Below are 22,357 nucleotides of genomic sequence, written 5' to 3'. Positions count from 1 at the left end.
AATTTTACAATTGTGTGATAGACCAAAATTTTATTTAATTATTCTTATATTTATTAATCCGTTATTAGTTGGATGGTTGATCAGAATAAACTAGTTAAAACAATTAAGACTCAAACTAACTCTTTGTGTAGATTAATACCCAGTTCGGGTTTAAAAACATCATATCCCTACAAAAATAATTTAAAAAAAAAGAACAATGCTATAGATATAGAGTTTTAGTTATCCAATTAGATGCCTATATAATATGATAACATATAATTATGTATTTAAAATAACATTTAGGGTGTGTTTTGTTGAAAGAGATTAAATGTTACTTTAGCAATATATCTTTTATTACTTACATTACTTTATTTTATTAATAAGTAATAAAATATTTTAGTAATATTCTATTATCAATAATGATGCAACAAGTAATATAAATCTTAAGTATAAAAATATTATTAAAGTAATTTTGATTTTGTTATAACTATATTCTTATTTATTAATTTTTGGCCAAAAGATTATTTCCCATCCAAAGTATCTTCTTATGTCAAGTTTTCACTTATTAACTTTAAAAATCTTATTTATCTACTCATAAATGGTTAAAATTAACGGAATCCTAACCTCTTAAAATTTTATTTCTTCCCTCCCCTTAAACTCTAAAAACTAACAATTTCTCCCATAGACAAAGTTTTAAAAAATGACATTTCCTTCATAGGGTTTAGTTTTCAAACGCTGATGCTATCTCTAACACTTCTCCGGTGGCATCTCACTTTTCTTTCTCCAACGATCACTTCCTCATCATCTTCTCCTCTAATCGATAGTTCTAATCCTAGTGAGAGACTCCTTGACGAAGATGAGATATCTCGTTTTCATCAAATCCCTAATGAAGACAAGAGTCTTATCTTTATTGGGAAAGATGAATAACTTTGTCTCATACAAGCTTTCAAATGAGAGAAACTTGATTGCTGAAGCGAGAGGAGACATCCGAAGATATTCATTGCTGGTGATAGCGTTAGATTTGATGTCGAAGATCTGGAAACTAAACCCTAAGAGGGAATTGTTATTTTTTAAAACTTGGGTTGAGGGAAAACTTTTAGTTTTTACAGTTTAGAGGAGGAAAAAAAGATTAAAATTTAGTTTATTTTTAATATTACAAATAAAATGATAATTTTATCTCTAAAACAGTTAATTTTAACCATTTATGAGAGAGTGTTTGAGATTTTTAAAATTAAGGGATATAAACTTGAGATTAAAAAATACTTTGGGTGAGAAATAGTTCTTTGGCCTTAATTTTGTTGAGAAAAAATAATCTTACATTCAATTAATATAATAAATAATATAAAAAATATTTTAAAATAATTATCTTTAAAATATTTAAAAATAATATATGAATATTTTTAATCGAATATAATAATTATTTATATTTATTATTTTTCAAATTTTATTAAATATAATAATAATTAATTTTAAAATATTTCACAAACCATTTACTTCCTTATGGTACGATATTACGTACTTGGAATATCTAATTGAAAACTCTACGTGCAAAAACGCTTTCAAAATTGTTCAAAGTCCAAACGACTTCCCAAAATCGCTTTCCAATTCAAAGTCCCCAAACACACCCTTAATCCTCTCTCTCTCTCTCTTTCCGTCTCGATAACAACAAAAAAACAGAGGCAATAAATAAACAGAAAAAAAAGCTCACTGTTTGGTTCAGTTTTGTTTTAAGCACAAATAGAGAGATAAAGACAAATAAACAAAGAAGGAAAACACAAGCGAAAAAGCATTCACAGATACACACACCTCAAGCAACTCGAACCACTCCACTTCTATACGCCTTCACCGCAGCACAGCCGACGTCGCTCTGCAGCCGCCTCTTCCACCGTACGGTTTGATCATTCTCCGTTTGTTTTTTCAGTTTTTGTTTGATGTTTGCTCGTGTTTTAAGTTCACGTTTGTTTGGGTGCTGAGAAAGTTTGAGAAATTGAAAGGAGAAAGTTGAAAAATAGAATAGGAAGTGGGAGAATTGATAAACATTGTTTGGCTTTATCATTCTCCATTTGCTTGTAGGTCTTGTTTTGGTTCTTGTTTGATTCTTTGCTTAAGTTGTAAGTTCACATTTGTTTGGCTACTGAGAAAGTTCGAGAAAATTTCAAAGGAAAATAAAACAGGAAGTTGGAGAATTGAGAAATTTTGTTTGCTTTGATCATCCTCCGTTTGTGTGTTGGTCTTGCTTTGGTTATTGTTTGGTTGATTGCTCAAGTTTTAAGTTCACATTTGTTTCGCTGCTGAGGAAGTTTGAGAAAGCGTAGAAGGAAAAGAAAAAGGATAACATAGGTTAGGAAGTTCGAGAATTGAGAAATAATGTTTGCTTTTATCATTTTCCATTTGTTTGTAGTTCTTGTTTTGGTTCTTGTTTGATTGTTTGCTTAAGTTATAAGTTCTCAAGTGTTTAACTGCTGAGAAAGTTCGAGGAACTGTAAAAAGAAAAAAATGAGTGGTAGAATAGGATGTTGGAGAATTGAGAAATATTGTTTACTTTAATCGTTCTCCATATGGTTGTTGGCATTGTTTATTGTTTCTCAAGTTATAAGTTCGCGTTTGCTTGGCTGCTGAGAAAGGTCAAGAAAGTGTTAAAGGAAAATTTGTTTGATAGAACAGGAAGTTGGAGAATTGAGAAATATTGTTTACTTTAATCATTCTCCATTTGTTTGTTGGTCTTGTTTGATTGTTTGCTGGAGTTATATGTTCACAATTGTTTGGCTACTGGGAAAGTTTGAGAAAATGTAAAAGGAAAAAATGAAAAACAGAATAGGAAGTTGGAGATTTGAGAAATATTGTTTGCTCTGATCATTCTCCATTTGTTGGTCTTGTTTTGGTTACTGTTTTATCGTTTGCTCAAGTTTTAAGTTCACATTTGTTTGGGTGCTGGGGAAGTTCAAGAAATTGTAAAGGAAAAAAATAGAATAGGAAGCTGGAGAATTGAAAAATATTGTTTGCTTTGATCATTCTCTGTCTGTTTCTTGGTCTTGATTTGGTTATTGGTTGATTGTTTGCTCAAGTTCTAAGTTCACATTTGTTTGGATGCTGCGAAAGTTCCAGAAATTGCAATAGGTAAATAATGAAAAATAGAATAGGAAGTTGGACAATTGAAAAATATTGTTTGCTTTTATCATTCTCCATCTGTTTGTTGGTCTTGTTTTGGTTCTTGTTTGATTGTTTGTGCAAGTTTTAAGTTCACAATTGTTTGGTTACTGAGAAAATTTGAGAAAATGTAAAAGGAAAAAATGAAAAATAGAATAGGAAGTTGGAAAATTAAGAAATATTGTTTGCTTTTATTATTCTCCATTTGTTTGTTTGTATTGTTTCGGTTCTTGTTTGATTGTTTGCTCAAGTTCTAAGTACAAATTTGTTTGGCTGCTGAGCAAGTTGGGGAAATTGTAAAAGAAGAAAAAATAGAATAGGAAGTTGGAGAATTGAGGAACATTGTTTGCTTTTATTATTCTCTATTTGTTTGTTGTTTTGGTTCTTGTTTGATTGTTTTCTCAAGTTCTTAGTTCACATTTGTTTGGCTGCTGAGAAAGTTTGAGAAAACATAGAAGGAATAGTGAAACATAGAATAGGAAGTTGGGGAATTGAGAAATATTGTTTGCTTTGATCATTAATTCATTATCCATTTGTTCGATGTTCTTGTTTGATTGTTTGCTCAAGTTCTAAGTTCACATTTGTTTCGCTGCAGCAAATGACTGAGTATTTGACAAAATGTAAATGGAGAAAGAAAAATAGAATAGGAAGTTGGAGGAGAAATTTTGAATGAGATAATGGATATTTTTTACTTTGATCATTCTCCATTTGTTTGTTTGTTTATTTTGTTGTTTTCATTGTTTGCTCAAGTTCTAAGTTCGTATTTCTTTGGCTGCTTAGAAAGTTTGAACAAATTTAAAAAGAAAAACAAAAAAGGTAAAGGAAACGCAAAGTAATTTTGAGAATTGAAAAATGTTGAGCGAGAAGTGAGACAAAGGATAAGATTGGTTTTTAAAAGCAATGCAAAAGTGATTGAACTAATTTTTTTCATTTAAAGATTTTTTGCTGCTTATTTTTTGGGAATTTTAATTAAGCTTTTGGGTTTTTGATATCAGTGCTTGAAAGATTGTGCAAGTTGTAATATCAAATGTAAATGTTTCAATGATAATGCAGGACTTTTAAAATATTATTAGTGTAGTGTTTTCACTTGATACTTATTGGCATGATATGACTGCATGGGTAATGAATATGATAGCTGTTGAAGTTATATGGATGCCTAGTAGACTTAGTATCAAGTATTTGACTGTGTATTTCAGTTCATTGCGAGTTGTATCTAGGATGTTAATTTTATCCTTTTTTGAGTTGGAGTTAGCTTATATTGAGGGGCTTGACTGATTTTGTTAAGAAACTGAGGCTGAAAATGCATGATCACGTGTCAAGATAATTTTGAAATAAGCTGTGGTATAATTTTTTTGATAAATTCAATTGACCTTTCTTCAGGTTTGACTTAGTTTGGGTTAGTAAATTGATAGAAGTTTCTGCAACTTGCAAAAGTGTTCTCTTTTGTTGATGCTGCCTCCTGATATTAATCAAGAAAGAAAATAAGTTACTGCATTAAACTTTGACAACATAGATATAGAGAAGCCAAATTTTGAATTTCAACCGATGTAGTGAAATATCCTCCCCTATTTTGATTGTAAAGAATTCTCCTATTTCTCTTAATCCAACTTATCCAAAAGATGGTCATTTTAATACTTTACACAACCTCACAAACAATTCCTTAGGCATTACTTTTAAATCACTGTTCTTGATCTTATGCTAAATCACAAAGATGGTGCCTCAACATGGGACAGGCCTTGATCATAACTAAATCTCTATTCTGAGAAATATTAAGGTGCTTTTTCCACGTTTTTAGTAGTCATTCTTGTTTATTTCTTGCTTCTTAAATTTAGTACAATGAGTTCTGTCTGCACAAATGCTTTAACTTTCAAATGAGGTGTCATTGGGCATAAGAGATTACTATTTTGTTTTCATTTTCATTTTACTTTTGGTTGCACTTGTTTCTAGTTCTTTCTCTTATAGTGTGGTAAGTACTTTCATATCCTTATGTATTTTCTTTGGCTAGAGTTTCAGGGGACTTATTTATTTTTTGATTCAATTAAAAGTTTCCATCTTTGCAGATGTGTGGGTTGATCATGTGGCAGTATGCGGTGTCCTCCATTGCTTTTGGACATTGAAGATTATTTTTATTTGTTTCTTGATCGGACATTGAGACTAGTGCTCTTCTTGAGTTCAAAATGTCAAGCAACAGAGTTTTTTTAACATACAACAGAAGGAGGGTATCATCAAGAACTGGTCTTGGCCATGGAAATGGCTGTTGGGATTTACTGTCAAAGGGTTTGAGTGACACTTTGATGACTGCACCAGACAAGCATGATGCACCAAGTGACAAATGCCATAGAAGTAGTTGTAGCAATTCAATCTCTAATGGTTTAAGTGACACTTTGATGACTGCATCTGAGAAAGATGATGCACCAAGTGCCAAGCATGTACAAGTAGCTCAAAAAACAAATTCAGTGGTGTGAATATCAAAACTTCAGATATTTTAACCTTGGTTTTTTAGTGGATTTATGTTTTTTCTTGCCCTTGATTTACCTACCTCAATCTCTTTTTAAATAGATAGCTTTTATCATTTCCTATTATTAAGAAGTGGAATGTTGGCCTCACAGTTATGGTATTATTGTGATATTAAAATATAATCGTTTTTTGTTTCATTTTTACTAATGTTAAACTACATGGTGTACTCCTTTTCTTGATGAACTTGGATCTTAGATTGTTTATGGTGAACTGTGTGCCCTTATCCTCATTGTTGGTTTTAAGTCTTATATTTTGCAGTGGAATTTATCACTTGGGTTTCTTTCTTTCTTTTTTTTTTTTCCTTTAACTTCATTCTGACTTTTGATTTGTGCTTCAAATGGAGGTTGCTCTGAAGGACTTCACTGCATATCTTAAACAAGTCTTAGCTTGAAAATCTTTGAGTTAGATAATGACAAAATTCTTTTTTCTCATTGTTCCCTGCTTAATTACAAATAATTTTAACTTGTTCTTCCTCTACTGATTGCTGTATTTTCAGCAGACTTCTCTCGAGTGTGTTGTATGTGGTACCGGAGACAACTTATTCCAATGTGATGACTGCCATCTAAGTTATCATCTTCGATGTCTTGTTCAGTCCAAGAAGGTATTTTTATTATACTTGGCGAGGGTAGTCTTGTTTGGCATCCATATATGATTATTGACTTGTCTTTTCTTGGTTCCTGTCCTGTATCTCCACTTTTCTCCTCACGGTCTCTCCCAAAGCATATCCGTCTTGGGAAAAGGCTATGCTCTGAATGTTTTATAAAAAAATCTCAGCCAGTCCGTAAATCTATCAGACTGAAGGCAAGGGAGCACTGTCAAGGATCTGATGTGCTACAAATAACTGTTAAGTCTAAGAGTCCTGGTGAGGTTCCTTCAGAGACTGACACTGGTGAATGGTCTTCTGTGGATATCTCAGCCAAAAACAAGTCAACTGACTTTCAAGGCGGTTCATGTCCCAATGCAAACTTTTCTTCTGCAAGTGATAATGCATGCTCTGAAAGTAGATTAATTTCTCAGTCAATGGGGATGGAAACTGCACAGAGGCTAAATTTTATTGGTTCAAAATCAGCTGATGAAAGCAAATATAGCTTGCCTTGTCATGAGGGTTCTCCCTTGTCAAAAACATTAAAATTGGGAATCTCCACGGATGACTTTACCAACTTATCTGGTGATTTACTTGTTCGTAGCAAACTGGCCACGCCGTTGATTACTTTTAGCCGAAAAAATAAAAGGAAAAAAGATTTAGATCAGGCTGATGCACTGAGGGATTCATCTCCTGTGGAGAATAATTGTTCATTGCTAGCCAGGTGGAGTAATTCTACTCATGTTAATAACTCTTCGGCGATATCTCATAAAGGCGGGTCAATGGATCATTCAGGACATACGGAGCTACAAGGGAAAGATCCAGATGGTGGGCATCTTTGTTGCAATGAAGATAAAGTATGCCCTTGTCCCTATCTTATCATGCTTCTTTGCATGCATGCTTGCAAATGTCTTTAGGTTTCTTGACTCATATCTGGAAATTGAAACACAAACTATGAATATTCAATTGACTTTCAAATTAATAGTGATGAGATGTGGTATAGGTCTGTAAATTTTTTAATTAATGCTATCATTATACTTTCTTTCTTAATGTACTGCAAAGATATATAGTCATTCAAGGCTGTATCTTTGTTCATTTAGGTGGCTGTGTGACTGACATGGAGCTTAAAGAGGGGAATAACAATATAAAGATTGTCCGTTAGTCTTTTCTGTGCTCTTATTGGTATTCAGTTACTTTTATTGTTATTTCATTAATAGGAAAGTTCTTGGGAGAACATTTAGGAGACGGGTTTTGGTAAGATACTCTGATAGGTGATTAGGTGTTCATAGTATTTCATCTATGTGAAGGGTGGTAAAGTCCCTTTGGATCACATTTCTCTCAATTCAAGTTTACCCTGTACAATCAATCAGTTGATTTCTACCGTCCAGAATTATTTCAGTGGACTCTTTTTGAGACTTTAGTTCTTATTTTCTTAAAAAAATGATTATTAGAGTTTCCTCAAAATATAACTACCAGTCATTGTGGATCCAAACTACAACTGCAGAATTTTCTGTTCTTAAATATCATACTTGATTTTCATTTCTGCCATGGGAATATGAGGTAGATCCAAGACCATCATCTCATTGCATTTGATGAACTGTCTTAACTGGAATCTTAGCATACAAGAGAGCTGCTGTTCGTTGTTTTTGTTAATTGTGCAGAGATTATTCTGACATACTGTAATCTGTTTGCGTATATATTTTTTTTATTCTTTCCATGGAGGAAGCTGTCTAATATAGGGCATTTCTGGTTCACTATTGTACTTTTCTATATTTGTAATATTTTCATTTATTTTCTCTCATTAAAAAAAAGAAGAAAACTGCTGAATCATTGGAGTGTGCCTCTGCTTCCTTTATAATGTTCAGTAGATGATGAAGTGTAGAAGTAAATAGCAATCTGTATGCATTTCAATATCATGTAGAATATATTCCTAAAATTATGTGGTATCTATGTACAAAGAAACACATGTAGAAAGCAAACATTGAAACATACGATGAAATTGGGGGCATATCCCTTTTTTTCCCTTTCTTAATACAGCTGCTAACTTGTGGTGATATGTACTCCAAAAGATAAGTCTACTTGTTCTATAAAATGCCAGCCACTGAATCTATTTATTTTGTGACAGATGAGCGAAGTTCAATCTGTAGATGTTGGTGCAAGACCTTTCTTGGAAACTAGGAAGTATATTCACATAAACTCTGCTAGTTATTGAACAAATCATATTGCTTACACTGTATTGTCTAATTATATGTTTTTCATCTTAAGCTGTTTGACATGTGAGGATAAGCAATCACATGATGGCAAGAGCGTATCCGAGGATGATTCACTTGCTTCTGTGCAAGAACCATTCCAAAGTTGCAAAGTCCCTGTGGATGTTCAGATAAACTCTGTAAATAAAACAGTCAAAGATTCTTCCTCTAATGGCCTAACTGAAGATAAAACATCGGAGGACCAGGAATTTCAGGCATGTGCTGGAGATGAATCTCAGGTCTTGTCCAGTGATGGGGTGAAGCCAACAAAAGTTCCTGAATGTTCAAGAGAAGAATTACTACCTTGTTTGAACCATTCTGTTAATTGCCTTGGTACGGTTTATTTTCTTAGTCTTCTAATATGACAGGGATTGAGTGACCAGATATATTGCAGCAATATGTGGACTTTTTATGTTCAAATTGTGATGCTTTTCAGACTCATGTTGTGCAATGGGCTATTCTATTGACATCAATTCAAGTCCACAAAAGCAACCTCCTAATTCTGCACCAGTGACTCTTTTGGACTCATTAGATTCGTCAAGCAGAAGTCATACCACTTTATCACATGAAGTGTCTCCTTCAGAATTAATGGATGCAATAAATGAGAGGGGTGGGAAATCTCCATTGGTGCACAACACAAGTGTACCTGCCGAGACATTGATGCTTGTGGACGATGTTGGTGCCAACTGCAGAAATAATCCTGGGTGCTCTGTGGACATTGCATCAAAAACCAAATGCCTACCGGCAAGTAGACCAATATGTGTTTGTTTAATCTTTGTTTGTTTGTACTCCTTTTTTATTCTATTTGTTTGTGTTAACTTCATAAAGCTTGAAAATCTTGGTTATTTGCTAATTTTGGAGATGCTTAGGTGGCCTGGTAAAGTTAAACTGAAAATTCTTTTGTCTGGTCCCAGTTATTTTTGGATGAGAAAAGCAATGATGTTATGGCAATTACAAGAGCTGAGACAAGTGCATACATGGTTTCAGAGGAAAGAAATGCATTCCATTTAGCCGGAGAAATTAATAAGCTGAATCCAACTTCAACCAGATCTTCATGCTTCTTAGATTTATCCTTGCCAATAGACCCTAATTTTGGTGGATACTCCTCCAAGAATTTCTCCTCTACATTGCCATTGCTAAACTGTAGAGATGAGTTTAAAGATTTTATCCATGGTGATGTTAACCGAGCCCCATTTAACCAAACATCCAAGCAGAGGCACAAGATGGTGCTTGACAGCATCATGAATCGAGCAAGAGCTTTAAATGGAAGAGGCAATTATCAAGACCAATTCAAGCCGTACACTAACATGTGGTCTGAGACGGAGTTGGATTTTCTCTGGATTGGTGTCAGGAGACATGGAAGGGACAATTGGGATGCCATATTAGGAGATCCTAGATTGCAGTTCTCTCCATGGAGGGTAGCTGCAGACCTTGCTGAGAGGTGGGAGGAGGAACAATTTAAACTTTTGAATGGCATGCCTGTTTTACAATGCAAATATTCAAAAGCACAGGGTGTTTCTTTGGACTCTAATGATGCCTTCTTGCATCCCACAAGAAGATGCCAGAGAGAAAATATGATTGATAAAACCCGACTTTCACTCGGTGGTGTGTATGCTCATAGAGATGGCAGTATCTCAAAGAGACCATGTTTTGACTTCGCAAACATTGAAAGCAGTGGCACTGATCTACTTCATGGTCCTATTGCTTACCAAAGGAGGGGTCGTTATTCAGATTTTCATGGGGAAGTATTTGATTGGAGTTCGTGTAATTATTTCAGAAGCAAGAATTTGCCTATGTGTGATCCATTATGGAGCAAAGACCACCCTCTTACTAACTCAATTGCAAAGGGTGATATGCCCCACTGGCTTAGAGAAGCTGTAACTGGTCCACATGAAAACCCAGCTGTGCCAATTATTCCTCCAGCTGGTTCATCTGTTGCTCAGTCTGGGGCATTGCAGATTAGTCAACCTAATATTGATCCTAGTGACCCACACTTCAGGCCCAGGAACAGAGCCCACAGCGATTTTACTGGTTTAAGATCAAGTGCTCTACAGCCATCCACAAGTGCTTATCACAACTACCCCGGAATAAGACTTGGAATTGATGAGCGAAGTAAAACTTCTTTGTATAATACCAATAAACCAAATGACCTGATCATCATTGAGAGTGATGCATCTTCTGAAGAGACCATATCTGATGATCATACTTCAAGGCCCTAAGGTTTGCACTGAAGCTTTTGCGAGCGAAGGTAATATTTATCTGCCGAATGTCTTTGTAGCGTAGCATCTTGTATATGCGCGTGTGACATCAACTTTTGTTACTGTGCTTTCAGAGTCAACTGTGTAAAAGCCTAAAAATGCTAGTGTCAGAGTCTTGAGAATGGAGACTAGAGTTTGTTTCTAGAAATATCAATGAAATGAATTTTGACCTCGTTATGAGTGTAGCTGCTCATTGCATTTTCCTGGTAACATTTTCTGAGTTACTTTAGATGTTAATTTGCAGATGTTAGACAATTGCTAATTTGCAGATGTTAGACAACCTGAAAGTCTATTGGAATGATATTTTGGGAACATTATGAGTAGGGCTGGATTTGATTTGGGTCAAGCTAAAATAAGGTCCAATTTGAGATCGGTTTGAATCTAACAGAGTTAGATTGAGATCGACAAATTGAGGTTTGAAAAACAATTTAATATTGGATTCTATTTGGGTTAACTCGAACTAAATGTTCTGATTGGCTTGAACTTAGCTTGTTTTATGAAAACGAGCTCAATCCATTGCTTGAACTCAGTTTGTTTGATCTAAGCTCTAGTAGCTTGGATCAAATCTTGCCCTAGTTATGAGATTTTAATTTTGAGAATTATACTAGCTATTGCAGAAGTTGTATGTACTTTCCGAAAGCATGCATTACTATAAAGAACTGATGTCTAAAATGATGAAGATTCCATCTGTAAAGGACCTACTTTGCTGTCTGATATTGAATCTTGTCTAGTTTCTTCAGCACTGTGCGCATATGCATTCTGATCACCATCTCTCAATGGCTGAGGCTCTTGGTAGATTTCTATGCATCTCTGAGATCTTCTCAGTCCTTTGAGCTCCACCGCCACCTCTTTCATGGTAGGTCTCTTTTTCCCATTCAATCTCAAATATCTCATTGCTAGCTCTGCAATTGCTTGAATTTCTTCTTCCTCTGCGTCTTCTGGTACTTGTGTCTAAAACCTGAAGGAGCTGGTTCTCCTTCGCTAACGTGATAAAGTATGCAATTGGGCTCCTCTCTTCTATGTCTATGGCGAACAAGAAAGGTTTTTTGCCGGTTAAAAGCTCTATGAGTGCAACCCCAAAGCTATACATATTGCCTTTCTCTGTGAATTGATTAGGTTGGTAGTACTCCAGATCCAGGTATCCAAAGGTTCTGTGGACTGCTGTGGTCAAGTGTGTTTTATCATCAGGAATAGATGTTGAAGTTCTGAAATTGGAAACTCGTGCACTATACTTTTCATCAAGGAGTATATTTGCTGATTTGATGTCATGAAGAATGATGGGGATCGAGGCTGCAGAATGCATATAAGCTACTGCTCTGGCAACTTCACAAGAGATTCTGAGCCGATGCACCCATGAAAGCGAAGACTTGTGTTCTTGGGGGTGATCATGAATATGATGGGAGAGCGTTCTATTAACGATGAACTTGTATATCAGTATTGGTACCTTAGTCTCCAAACAACCCAGAGGCTTCACAATGTTTCTATGATGGATTTGCGATAGAATGATAACTTCATTTATGAATTGCACAATCTGGCTTTTATTAACTGCATTTGGTTTCTTCACAGCAATGATACTGCCATCAGGTAACATTCCTTTGTACACAGTGCTGTATCCTCCCTCGCCGAGAACCTGGCTCTGGTTGTAAACTTGTAATTGTCTGTTGCTTTTTGAAGCTCCTGTGCTGTCAATGTTTTGGCATGTTCACTTCTTCCATGGGAGGACAATCTTTTTTGTAGCAAGAATCCACCATTTTGCCTGAAGAATTTGTCTTTCCTATTTGTTTCTTCTTTCCCAAAAAAGTTTGCATAAATTGTATCCCAATACAAACATGTTAAAAAAGCCCAAACCATTGCCTACACCTGAAACAATTAAACTACCAATTATTAGGGATGAAAATGAACCGAGTTGAGCCCAAAAACTCAGGCTCGAGTTTGGCTCTAATGAAAAATGGGGTGGTTTTAGTTTGGCTTGAGTATGAATAAAAAATGAGATAGCTTGAGTTTGACTCCATCCTTAAATTTGAAGTTCGAAGTTCAATTTGAGTTTATAGTTTGAATTTGTGACTCGAGTTTGACTCAATCTTGAAGTTTGAAGTTTGAAGTTCGAAGTTCAATTTGAGTTCATAGTTTGAATTTGTGACTCGCGTTTGCTTATTGGTAGAATAATGTTGTTTTACTTAATAATAGATTAAATGATGTCGTTTTGCAATTGCTTGGCATGACACGAATCGAGTCGTAAATCAAGTTCAAACCAAATCAAGTTATCCCTTGGCTCATCAGTCAGATCAAGCTAAATAATTGCTAGTTTGAGTTTGGTTTGGTTTCAGAAGTGAGCTAACTCTTCCGACTCAAGATTAATTCGAGTTCAATTTAAATGAGTTTGAATCAAGTTAAATCAAATCAAGACAAGTATCATTTATCAACATTATCATCTTATGAAATGTTGATGTATCAAAACAATCTCAATCAAATGATGATACGATAGATGTGTGCCTTTTAGGCTATTGAAAAACAGAGGATAATTACCTAGCAGAGTTACCGGCCTGACTGGGAATTTTTTTCCTTCAGGTTTGCAATTGAGGCCCTGTTGAGTTCCATCTGAAGGGAAGCCATTGGGACAATGGCAATAGTAGTACTTCTACTCTTCCTGCAGCTTTCCCTTTTCAGAGGAATCAGAAGAGGTGTTAAGGGATGAATCGAGCTAATTTTTTGACAGCATATTACTCTCCAGGATGCTGTTTTCGTCAACCCCCAAAAAGATTTCCGATTGAAGCAAAAGTATCACTCCTTTCTACCATGTAAGTCAGCAGGGGCCCTCACCCCTTTTGCTGTTTGGTTGCTACTCGTAAGCACATCTCAGAGGTACCATCAACTCTGAATCCGGAGCAAGTCTTGTTGCATTGTAGTAATTCTGATTCCTGAGAGCCCGGCAAGTAGTGAGGCCCTGGAAAGTGTTCTTTGTCAATGAAAAATCTGTGTCATTTTTCCCGATGGTGTATGGAGTCTGGTGGAGATAAACACCGCTGGAGCAAGAACATGAAACTGGCACTATCACGAGCGTTCCGGAGGGCAAACTCTCCTCATTCAATAAGAAATTGTTGATTAGACTGATACTAGAGGCTTCTAAGCCTAAAAGATGGGCAATCCTGGAGGGTGAATTGTAAGATGAGTGCGAGAGAAAGGTTAGAAAAGATTGCATTTTTCGGGACCATCACAATGCGAGATTTGAGTTTGAAGGGGTTTGGCTGCAATTTTTGGGAGTATTATCTGGGTATTTTTTGTTGGCAATTTAGAAGGCAAGACTGATACATGAAGAAGAAGAAGAAGATTAATGAATGTGGTGTCATAGTTCCTGAATATTTTTGTTGGCTGATGAGTTTGGTTTTGGTAAGGAATTTATGTTATTGTTTTTATGAGCGTGATTAGTGGATCTAATCTTGATTCTAGTGTGAAAAAGGGTTGGATGAAGTTGGATTTTTCTGAAGTGGTAATCCAGTGTTTTCTTGATTAAGGTTATAGTTTGGACATTTTCATTGAAAAAAATTTTAAATCCAAATAAAGTAATAGATATCATATATGTATGAACATTTCATATCGTTTGAGATAATAATAGAAGAAAGATTGCCAACGTTTTAGGTTACAAAACTTATAAATAAAAAATGTCATAGAATATATGTACAAAACGAATAATATATTTATAGAGACCTGAAGTGTTAGACCAAGATGTTATTGTATATTTTATTTTTTTTTTCTATTAATTAAAAAAATAAAAAACTAAAATTAAGAGTATGTTGAGTACTGACTATAATTGTCATTTACACAATGGCCAACTCAAAGTGTAGATAGAAATACCCAAAACACGGTAAGCCATTGTGCAAAGACTATATGTGTTATCAATGCACAAATCAACTCAAAATATAGATGGAAGCCTCATCATCCAAAAATAATTGGGAGTGCAAGACCTAAGAATTTAATGCTTATCGCATGTTCTCCTCAATATGCCAATTTAGTGTTTGACAATTTTTAGATGAGTTGGACAATGACCATGACATTATCTTCTCCCATTTCAATGCTACAACATGGTCGGTAATTCCCGTTTAGATATGTACTAAGATTTATGCATATCTTTGATGTAATTTTACTTGATTAACCCTTTAACTGTTTCATTGTTTTATTTTTAGATATTGCCCTATGAAAATGGTAACAATAAAATTATATACACTTATAACAAGTACTAATTTAAGTACCAGTGATAATGTTTTACTATGTGATTAGGTGATTTTTAATTTTAAAAAATTGATATCAAATTCTATGATAACATATTATCACCAGTATCTAAATTAGTAGTCGTTATAAGTGCATATAGTGATAATATATAGACATAATTTCAATTTTTAAAAGCACAAAAACAAAGACACAGGACCAGGAAACAAGCCCTTAACAAATTTCCCAGCCTCCAATGCTTACAAACAAGTCCAAATTCATACCAAAATTTTGAAAAATTTAGGCAAATTTTCAAAAAAGTGAATAGCTTTGACTGAGGCAAATTTTAGAGTCAAAGCAATACTGTTTCTAGCCTCTATGATACATGAAAATTTTTTGACTAATTTTGAAAATTTATGAGTTGTTTAGAAATGTCTTAAAAAACAATTATGGTTATTACATAATTGAATTTTGTCATTTTAAATAATTTTATCTGTTTTAAAATTGCAGCTAAAATTTCCTGGGCTGAGTCTTCATTTATTTCATCATAGAAATTATGGTTGAACGACATTTTATGATCCCAGCTTTACCTTAATAACATTTTTTCACCTACAAAGTTAAAAAAAAAAAAAACCATTTTCCCACCTAAGGGTGAATGGCAATCCAAGTTGCTCGAGCTTAGATTGTTGCTTGGCTTAAACTTAATTCAGTTTGAACACTTTTTCCTCGCCAACGAAACTCAGCTTGATTTGAATTACTCTTGTCTCACCAACAATTCTTCTTCTTTTTCTGAGTTTGAATCATTCCTCTTCTTCTTTGCTGATTTTTTTAATTATGTTTAACAACTTGAACTAGCGAACTCAATCTTAAATTGGTCATCTTGAATTGGAGTCGAGCTCAAGTTTACCTTTGTTTGAATTTAGTTTGGCTCAAACCACCCTTTTTTCCCACCCATTGTTAAAAATGCATACTATATAGTTGTAACATTCAATGAAATTGACGTTGACTTTTTATGTGATTGGCTGATTCAGATTCAAGAATAAAATTATACTCAATCACATAATAACATATCATTTAAGGTATTTAATTGTATACTCAAAATTGTATATATATAACGTTATTTTTAAAATTATGTTCACAAACAATAATATTGCATGCTCTAACAATAGGTGCAAATGTGGATATAAGCACTGACGTGTCATCATGTAATTATATGATTTTAAATTAGATATAAAGTAAAATCTAATAATGTAATAACATGTTAGTGTTTGTACTAGTGTTTGTATCCATCGTATCGTTTCAATAACAAAGTTATACAAAATAGTTTTTGCTTATGTGAAATCTAATAATATAAAACTATATGTACAAATAAATCTTATTAATTTATCTATATAAATAGACATGGTAGCATGTGATTGACCGATTCAACCATATCTATCTCGCGCTTGAGCTCAAACTTTATATAAATACAATCAAGCCAAGCATGAGCCAAATAATGCTTGGCTTGGCTATACTACACCCCAATTGCTTACTACAAGCTAAATATAAAAAGAGCAATATTAAGTGGGTACACACTTACACATGTCATCACATGATTGTGTGTTTGGTACGTGCTGTTGTTGACACCCAAATTAAAATCCTAAATTCCTACAACAAAAATATAGTAAAGGAAAGTAGGGATCGTTCCCTTGAAGAGCTTTGATTAGTATGTCGTCACAAATAAATCGAAACAAGAAAATAAGAGGGGTTTGAATTGAATGCAAATTAAAAATAGTAAATAAAAATTCAGCGAAATAATTTAAAACAATTAATCAATTAAACAAACCTTGGTCTACGGTCACATCCACCGTTGGAACTACGATTGATCATTAAAACAAAATATCAAATTAATTATTTAAATATTCGTTGTGGTATTAAATTTACCTGTCCTTCCTTACGATTAGTTAACCAAAAACATGTATTCCAATTAACCCTTATTGATTAATAATTCGGATACGATCTCGAATTTAATTAAACAATAACATTACGAATTAGAAAGACCAACGAAGCAAGACAACACAAACGTACGATGTTGCATTTAATCCAGTTGATTATTTTCCTAGGATTTATAGTTCCTGACGCAACAAACGATAAACCTAGTTGCCACTTCGATTAGATGGATTGAACAATTACGGATTCAATACCTAAACTAGCAGTAGATTATATTAATTGATAAACTAATCGCGCACCTTAGAAATCAACCAACACAATCATGAAAAATAATTCAGAAAGATAATCAATACTCGAATAATTAAAAAGATGTATTAAAGAACAAAATTAAATCTCACAATCATTGTAGTTCCATGGTTTCAGATCCCTTCAACCAAGAGAATATATTCAGCCACTGTAAACCATATTTTGCTCTCTAATTCTCTAATTACAATGGTTAATTCTCTCAGCAGAATAAAAATAAAAAAATATATATTATCTCTCTACTAAAAATTTGGAAATTGAAAGTCAATCATAATCTCCTAATCCAACCAAGCAAAGTGATACATATCTTCCCAAAAAGAAAGGAAAAAATATGTATATCCTTCCTCCAAAAATATCCTTTCTTATTTATCTCAATTAATCCTCTTTTCCAGCTAGTAATTATCCATTTTCTAGGAAGCAAATCTTGATATTTTGTGGACCCTTGCAGCTGATCTGGGCGTCTAGATTTAATTTTCAAATTCTGCTTTCGTCATTTCAGGTGCCCACGCCTAGTCAGCATCACGGAATTTTCAGATTAACAGGTCTGCTCCAATTTTTCATCTTTTTGGCCCAACTTACTCCAAAAATGCTTAAAGCTTCCTAAATGCAAAAAGATAAGTAATTCTATTAGATTGAATTAAATTTTCACATAACATAAGGGAATTATAAATCAAAATAATAACAATTAATGACGTTATCAAATTTCCCCACACTTATCTTTTGCTCTTCCTCGAGTAAAACAAAAAAACAAAACAAACACAAAAAGGTTCCATCAATCTCTTTTCTCATGATACCAAAAAGTGTGCATACCTTATTATTCAAACCAACCAAGACTCAAGCAACAACACACATCATCATCAAACTTCACAAGGAAATATGCACAAAGACAAATCAAGACAATCACATTCTAAAGCATGTAAAAAGTTTTGGTGAATCACCTCACGGTTATCACTCATATCACTCATGTGTTTAATGGTTCGCTCAAATTCTTTCAATGCAAACATTCTACCATAGGCTTGCTTATGCACCAAATCTCCACCACTTAGATTATGTACATGCATAAATAAAAAGACTTTATTTTAGGTTGTAATGGGGCTTTGGTTAAAGGTGAGGATTAATGGATACAAAAGGTTAAAACCATGAATATTAATAAAGCATTTAAACACATAAGGGGAACAAAAATGTAAAGCTAAAACCGCCACATTCACCACATCTCTTTGCTACTCGCTATTGCCTTTCTCTTCTCTCTTTTTTATTTATTTATTTTTCTTTTCTGTCTTTTTCTTTTTTTTCTGTTTTCTTTTTTTTTCTTGAATAGCTAAGAGAATTAGATAGTAAAGATACAACATAAGACAATCTCAATAGCACTCTTCATGCCAACTTTTTTTCATCATCTCATCCTAATGCATTTAAATCCCCTTTTTCCCCCACACTTAAAATTTTCAAGATAGCAACTTCACCAAGCAACAAAATTTAGTTTAAATGCCTTGCTAATTTTCATGGTTGGGTGAGGATTTTTTTTACTTGAAGGCTTGGGTTTGTAATATGGTTTTAGCACAAAGAATCAAGAGCTTTGTAAGGCTCAAGGGGCTAACTAGGGAAATTAAAATAGGTTGGCTTTTTAAGCTAAAGGGTTTAAACAAGAATGCCTTTATCATTTTCATGCATGCACATATCAGTGTGGTCTCAAAATGATTTAAAGCAAGTTCTAGAGATATATTCGCATGGGAGAATATCACTCATCAAAGAAAAATATAGATTGATAAGTATGTTTCAATTTTTTTCGGCTCAAAACTCACGAGTTAAATAAATTCACCTCAACTTCAAACAAAACTCTAGCACTCAATTATAAAACTTTGTTTAAGTGCATACCCCTAGTTAATCTAACAAATCAATGTACAATGCTCTCCTACTTAATCAACTAAATTTGAAGGCATGCATACAAATTAATTAATTCAAATGAAATTAATGGAACTGTTTGGCTGACTAAAAACAGGGAAAGATACATCAACTGCCCTATCAATGAAAAATAAAACCAAAAACCAACTTTAACCAGCAACGAATTGTAACATAAACAGAACAAAGCAAAAAAAATATAATTTTGAGGTATAACCAGAAGAAGAATAACACAAAGAAGACAAAAAAAACTGAGAGAAAAACAGAACAAGTAGACAAAACAGAATAAAAGCAGAACAAAATGACAAAACATAAGAACATAGTAGAAAAAAAATAGAACTGAAGGACAGAACAGTACACAGCAGAAAAATAAAACATAAATAAACCCTCCCCCACACTTAAACCAAACATTGTCCTCAATGTTTAAACAAAACATATAATAATGAAAACTGAAATTTAAAAGAAAAAGGGAAAGAAAACTTCTCTGGATTTGGGGAAAAGGAACAGTAGTTTGAATTATGGAGAGTTGCAATTGATGGAGGATTCTTCGGATTTTGATGACAACTCTAGTGTAGGAGGCCTCCGATGGGTGGATTATGCTGGTCTTTGATGCTGTGAGCAGGTTCTAACCATGGCGTTGCAAAATAAGTACAGGGGTTCCTAAAGCTCAAGTGGGAGAGAAAGTGTAGTTTGACGGTATTGGCAAATGAGATTTCATATAACCCAGCATTATACTTTCATTTAAGCATATGGGCCCTTTATGTTTAGCAGAATAACAAAGCCAGAGTTGGAGTTTGACATAAACGCATGACATTGTTCCAAAACACCAAAATACAAATTTCGCCCCCCGTGAACATTTATAGAAGGCTAACTGGAACCTGTAGAAGGAAGAAAACGATTGAACAGTAACATGAAAATAAATTAAGATGAACCTAATTGAAAATCATAAAATAATTACTAATTAAACATCTAAAAATCCTAAAACTGAAATTTAAAACTAAAACTGAAACATATAAACTGAAATTAAAAAACAAATGTCTAGAAAATTAAAATTGAAGCATTAATCAAAATAAGATTGAAAGCTTGGGTTGCCTCCCAAGTAGTGCCTTTGTTTACAGTCGTCGGCTCGACATAATGTCATCGTCTATTTATCCATGTAGATGGGATCTCTCAGCTCCACTTATTCGATGTTTTTAGCTGACATTCCTTCGTAAAACGGTTTGAGTTTGTGGCCATTAACTGTAAATACTTTCGATGTCGCTAAGCTCTGAATCTCTACTGCACCATGAGGAAAAACGTTAGTAACAACAAACGGCCCAATCCAAAGAGAACGTAATTTACTTGGAAACAATCGAAGTCTTGAATGATAAAGGAGAACTTTTGGCCAAGTGAAAATTCTTTTATGGAAATCATTTTGTCATGGAATGCTTTTGTTTTCTCCTTATAAATTCTAGAACTCTCGTAAGCGTCATTGCGAATTTCTTCTAATTCTTGCAACTGTAATTTCCTATGTTCACCACTCTCATCCAACTTCATATTGCATTGCTTGACAACCCAATATGCTCTATGCTCTAATTCAACTGGAAGATGGCAGGCCTTACCGAATACCAATCTATACGACGACATCCTAATTGGTGTTTTGTACGCCATTCTATATGCCCACAACGCATCCTGTAATCACAAACTCCAATCCTTTCTTGTTGGACCAACTGTTTTCTAAATGATTGATTTAATTTCTCGGTTCGAAACCTCAGCTTGTCCGCTGGTTTGTGGATGGTACGCCGCAACAATCTTGTGTGTTACACCATATTTTTTTAGCAACGTCTCCACTGTTCAGTTACAAAAATGTTTCCCTTAATCACTAATTAGAGCCTCAGAATGCTGAACCTGCTGAATATGTTAGATTTAAGAAAACTTGAAACAACTTTAGAGTCATCAGTTTGGGTAGCTTTCGCTTCTACCCATTTTGAAACATAATCAACTGCCAATAAAATATAAACGTAACCAAACGAAGATAGAAAAGGCCCCATGAAATCAATACCCCAAACATAAAAAATTTCACAAACTAAAATAGGAGTTTGAGGCATTTCATTTTTCTGTGAAATATTACCTATTTTCTGACAGCGTTCACAAGATTTGCAAAAAGAGTATGTGTCTCAAAATAAGGTTAGCCAGAAAAATCCACAATCTAGAATTTTTCTTACTGTCCTTTTGGCTCCAAAATGGCCTCCACAAGCATACGAATGGCAGAAGGTAATAATAGAAGAAATTTCAGTTTTAGGTACGCACCTTCTTATAATTTGATCAGTGTAATGTTTCCACAAATACGGATCATCCCATACGTAATATTTTGCATCATTTTTTAGTTTATCTTTTTGAGCCTTAGATAAATCAGTTGGCAGTATGTTAGTAACCAAATAATTCACCAGGTTTGCATACCAGGGCAGCCTGCAGCTTGCTGAAAATAACGGCTCATCAGGAAATTGCTCTTGCAAATTTTGTTCTATTTTTACATGAACTAGACGGCTTAAATAGTCTGCAACATGATTTCCTTGTCCAGTTTATCCTTGATCTCCTAGTCAAATTCACTCAGCAACAGAATCCATCTTATAAGCCTTGGTTTTGCCTCCTTTTTTGTTATCAAATACCTAAAGGCTCCGACGCATTACAAGCTCCGAATGGCATTCGTTGATATGCAAAAGTTCCAAATAGGCATGTGAAAGTCATCTTCTCTTGATCTTCTGGAGCAATTGTAATATGAAAATAACCTGAAAAGCCATCTAGAAAACAATAGTAGGCTCGACCAGCTAGCTTTTCCAACATTTGATCAATAAATAGCAACGAAAAATGATTTTTACGGGTTACCAAATTTAATTTCCTATAATCTATTCAAACCTGCCACCCATTCTAAACTCGAGTAGGTACCAATTCATTACTCTGATTTTTTACCACTGTGATACCGATCTTCTTCGGTATAACTTGAACAGGGCTAACCCATTCGCTGTCTAAAATTGGATAAATCACTTTGGCTTGAAGCAACTTAAAAATTTTCTTCTTTACCACTTCTATCATCGACAGGTTTAGCTTCCTTTGTGGTTGTCCAATTGGTTTAGCTCCCTCTTCAAGACGAATTTGATGCATGCAAGTAGAGGGACTGATCTTTTAATATCAGTAATGGTCTATCCTATGGCTGTTTTATGCTTCTTCAGAATCTGCACCAGTTTTTATTCTTGCTGCTCATTTAACTTGCTGGAAATGATCACTAAGGTGTCCCCATCTCTAAGGTACACATA

At 34.1% G+C, this 22,357-nt stretch overlaps 2 protein-coding genes across 5 annotated transcripts; one reads left to right on the top strand and one right to left on the bottom strand.

The window, feature by feature from the left end:
- Positions 1–1,615: 1,615 nt before the first annotated feature.
- Positions 1,616–12,510, top strand: LOC123200927. Of its 4 annotated transcripts, none has more exons than XR_006498680.1 (10): positions 1,616–1,866; positions 5,187–5,585; positions 6,140–6,244; positions 6,364–7,083; positions 8,352–8,407; positions 8,492–8,808; positions 8,912–9,219; positions 9,390–10,723; positions 11,474–11,589; positions 11,698–12,510. XR_006498680.1 is itself a non-coding variant. In XM_044616316.1 (8 exons), the coding sequence occupies exons 2-8, from the start codon at positions 5,304–5,306 to the stop codon at positions 10,692–10,694; spliced, it is 3,093 nt and encodes a 1,030-aa protein (XP_044472251.1). In that variant the 5' UTR covers positions 1,616–1,866; positions 5,187–5,303; the 3' UTR covers positions 10,695–10,906. The 4 variants fall into 4 exon arrangements, 2 of the variants coding, with proteins under 2 accessions (XP_044472251.1, XP_044472267.1); XR_006498679.1 differs by having other exon boundaries at positions 11,465–11,589; XM_044616316.1 differs by lacking the exons at positions 11,474–11,589; positions 11,698–12,510 and having other exon boundaries at positions 9,390–10,906.
- On the bottom strand, positions 11,324–12,339 carry LOC123200940 (wall-associated receptor kinase-like 22). Its single transcript, XM_044616345.1, is given in 2 exon segments — positions 11,324–11,682; positions 11,684–12,339. Coding segments are annotated over 2 exon segments (924 nt in total). The 5' UTR covers positions 12,325–12,339; the 3' UTR covers positions 11,324–11,399.
- Positions 12,511–22,357: the final 9,847 nt, after the last annotated feature.

Source organism: Mangifera indica, chromosome 2 (assembly GCF_011075055.1).
Source record: "Mangifera indica cultivar Alphonso chromosome 2, CATAS_Mindica_2.1, whole genome shotgun sequence".
Taxonomy (NCBI): domain Eukaryota; kingdom Viridiplantae; phylum Streptophyta; class Magnoliopsida; order Sapindales; family Anacardiaceae; genus Mangifera; species Mangifera indica.
Note: the sequence above shows the minus strand (reverse complement) of the source record. Positions and strands in the feature narration are given on the sequence as shown.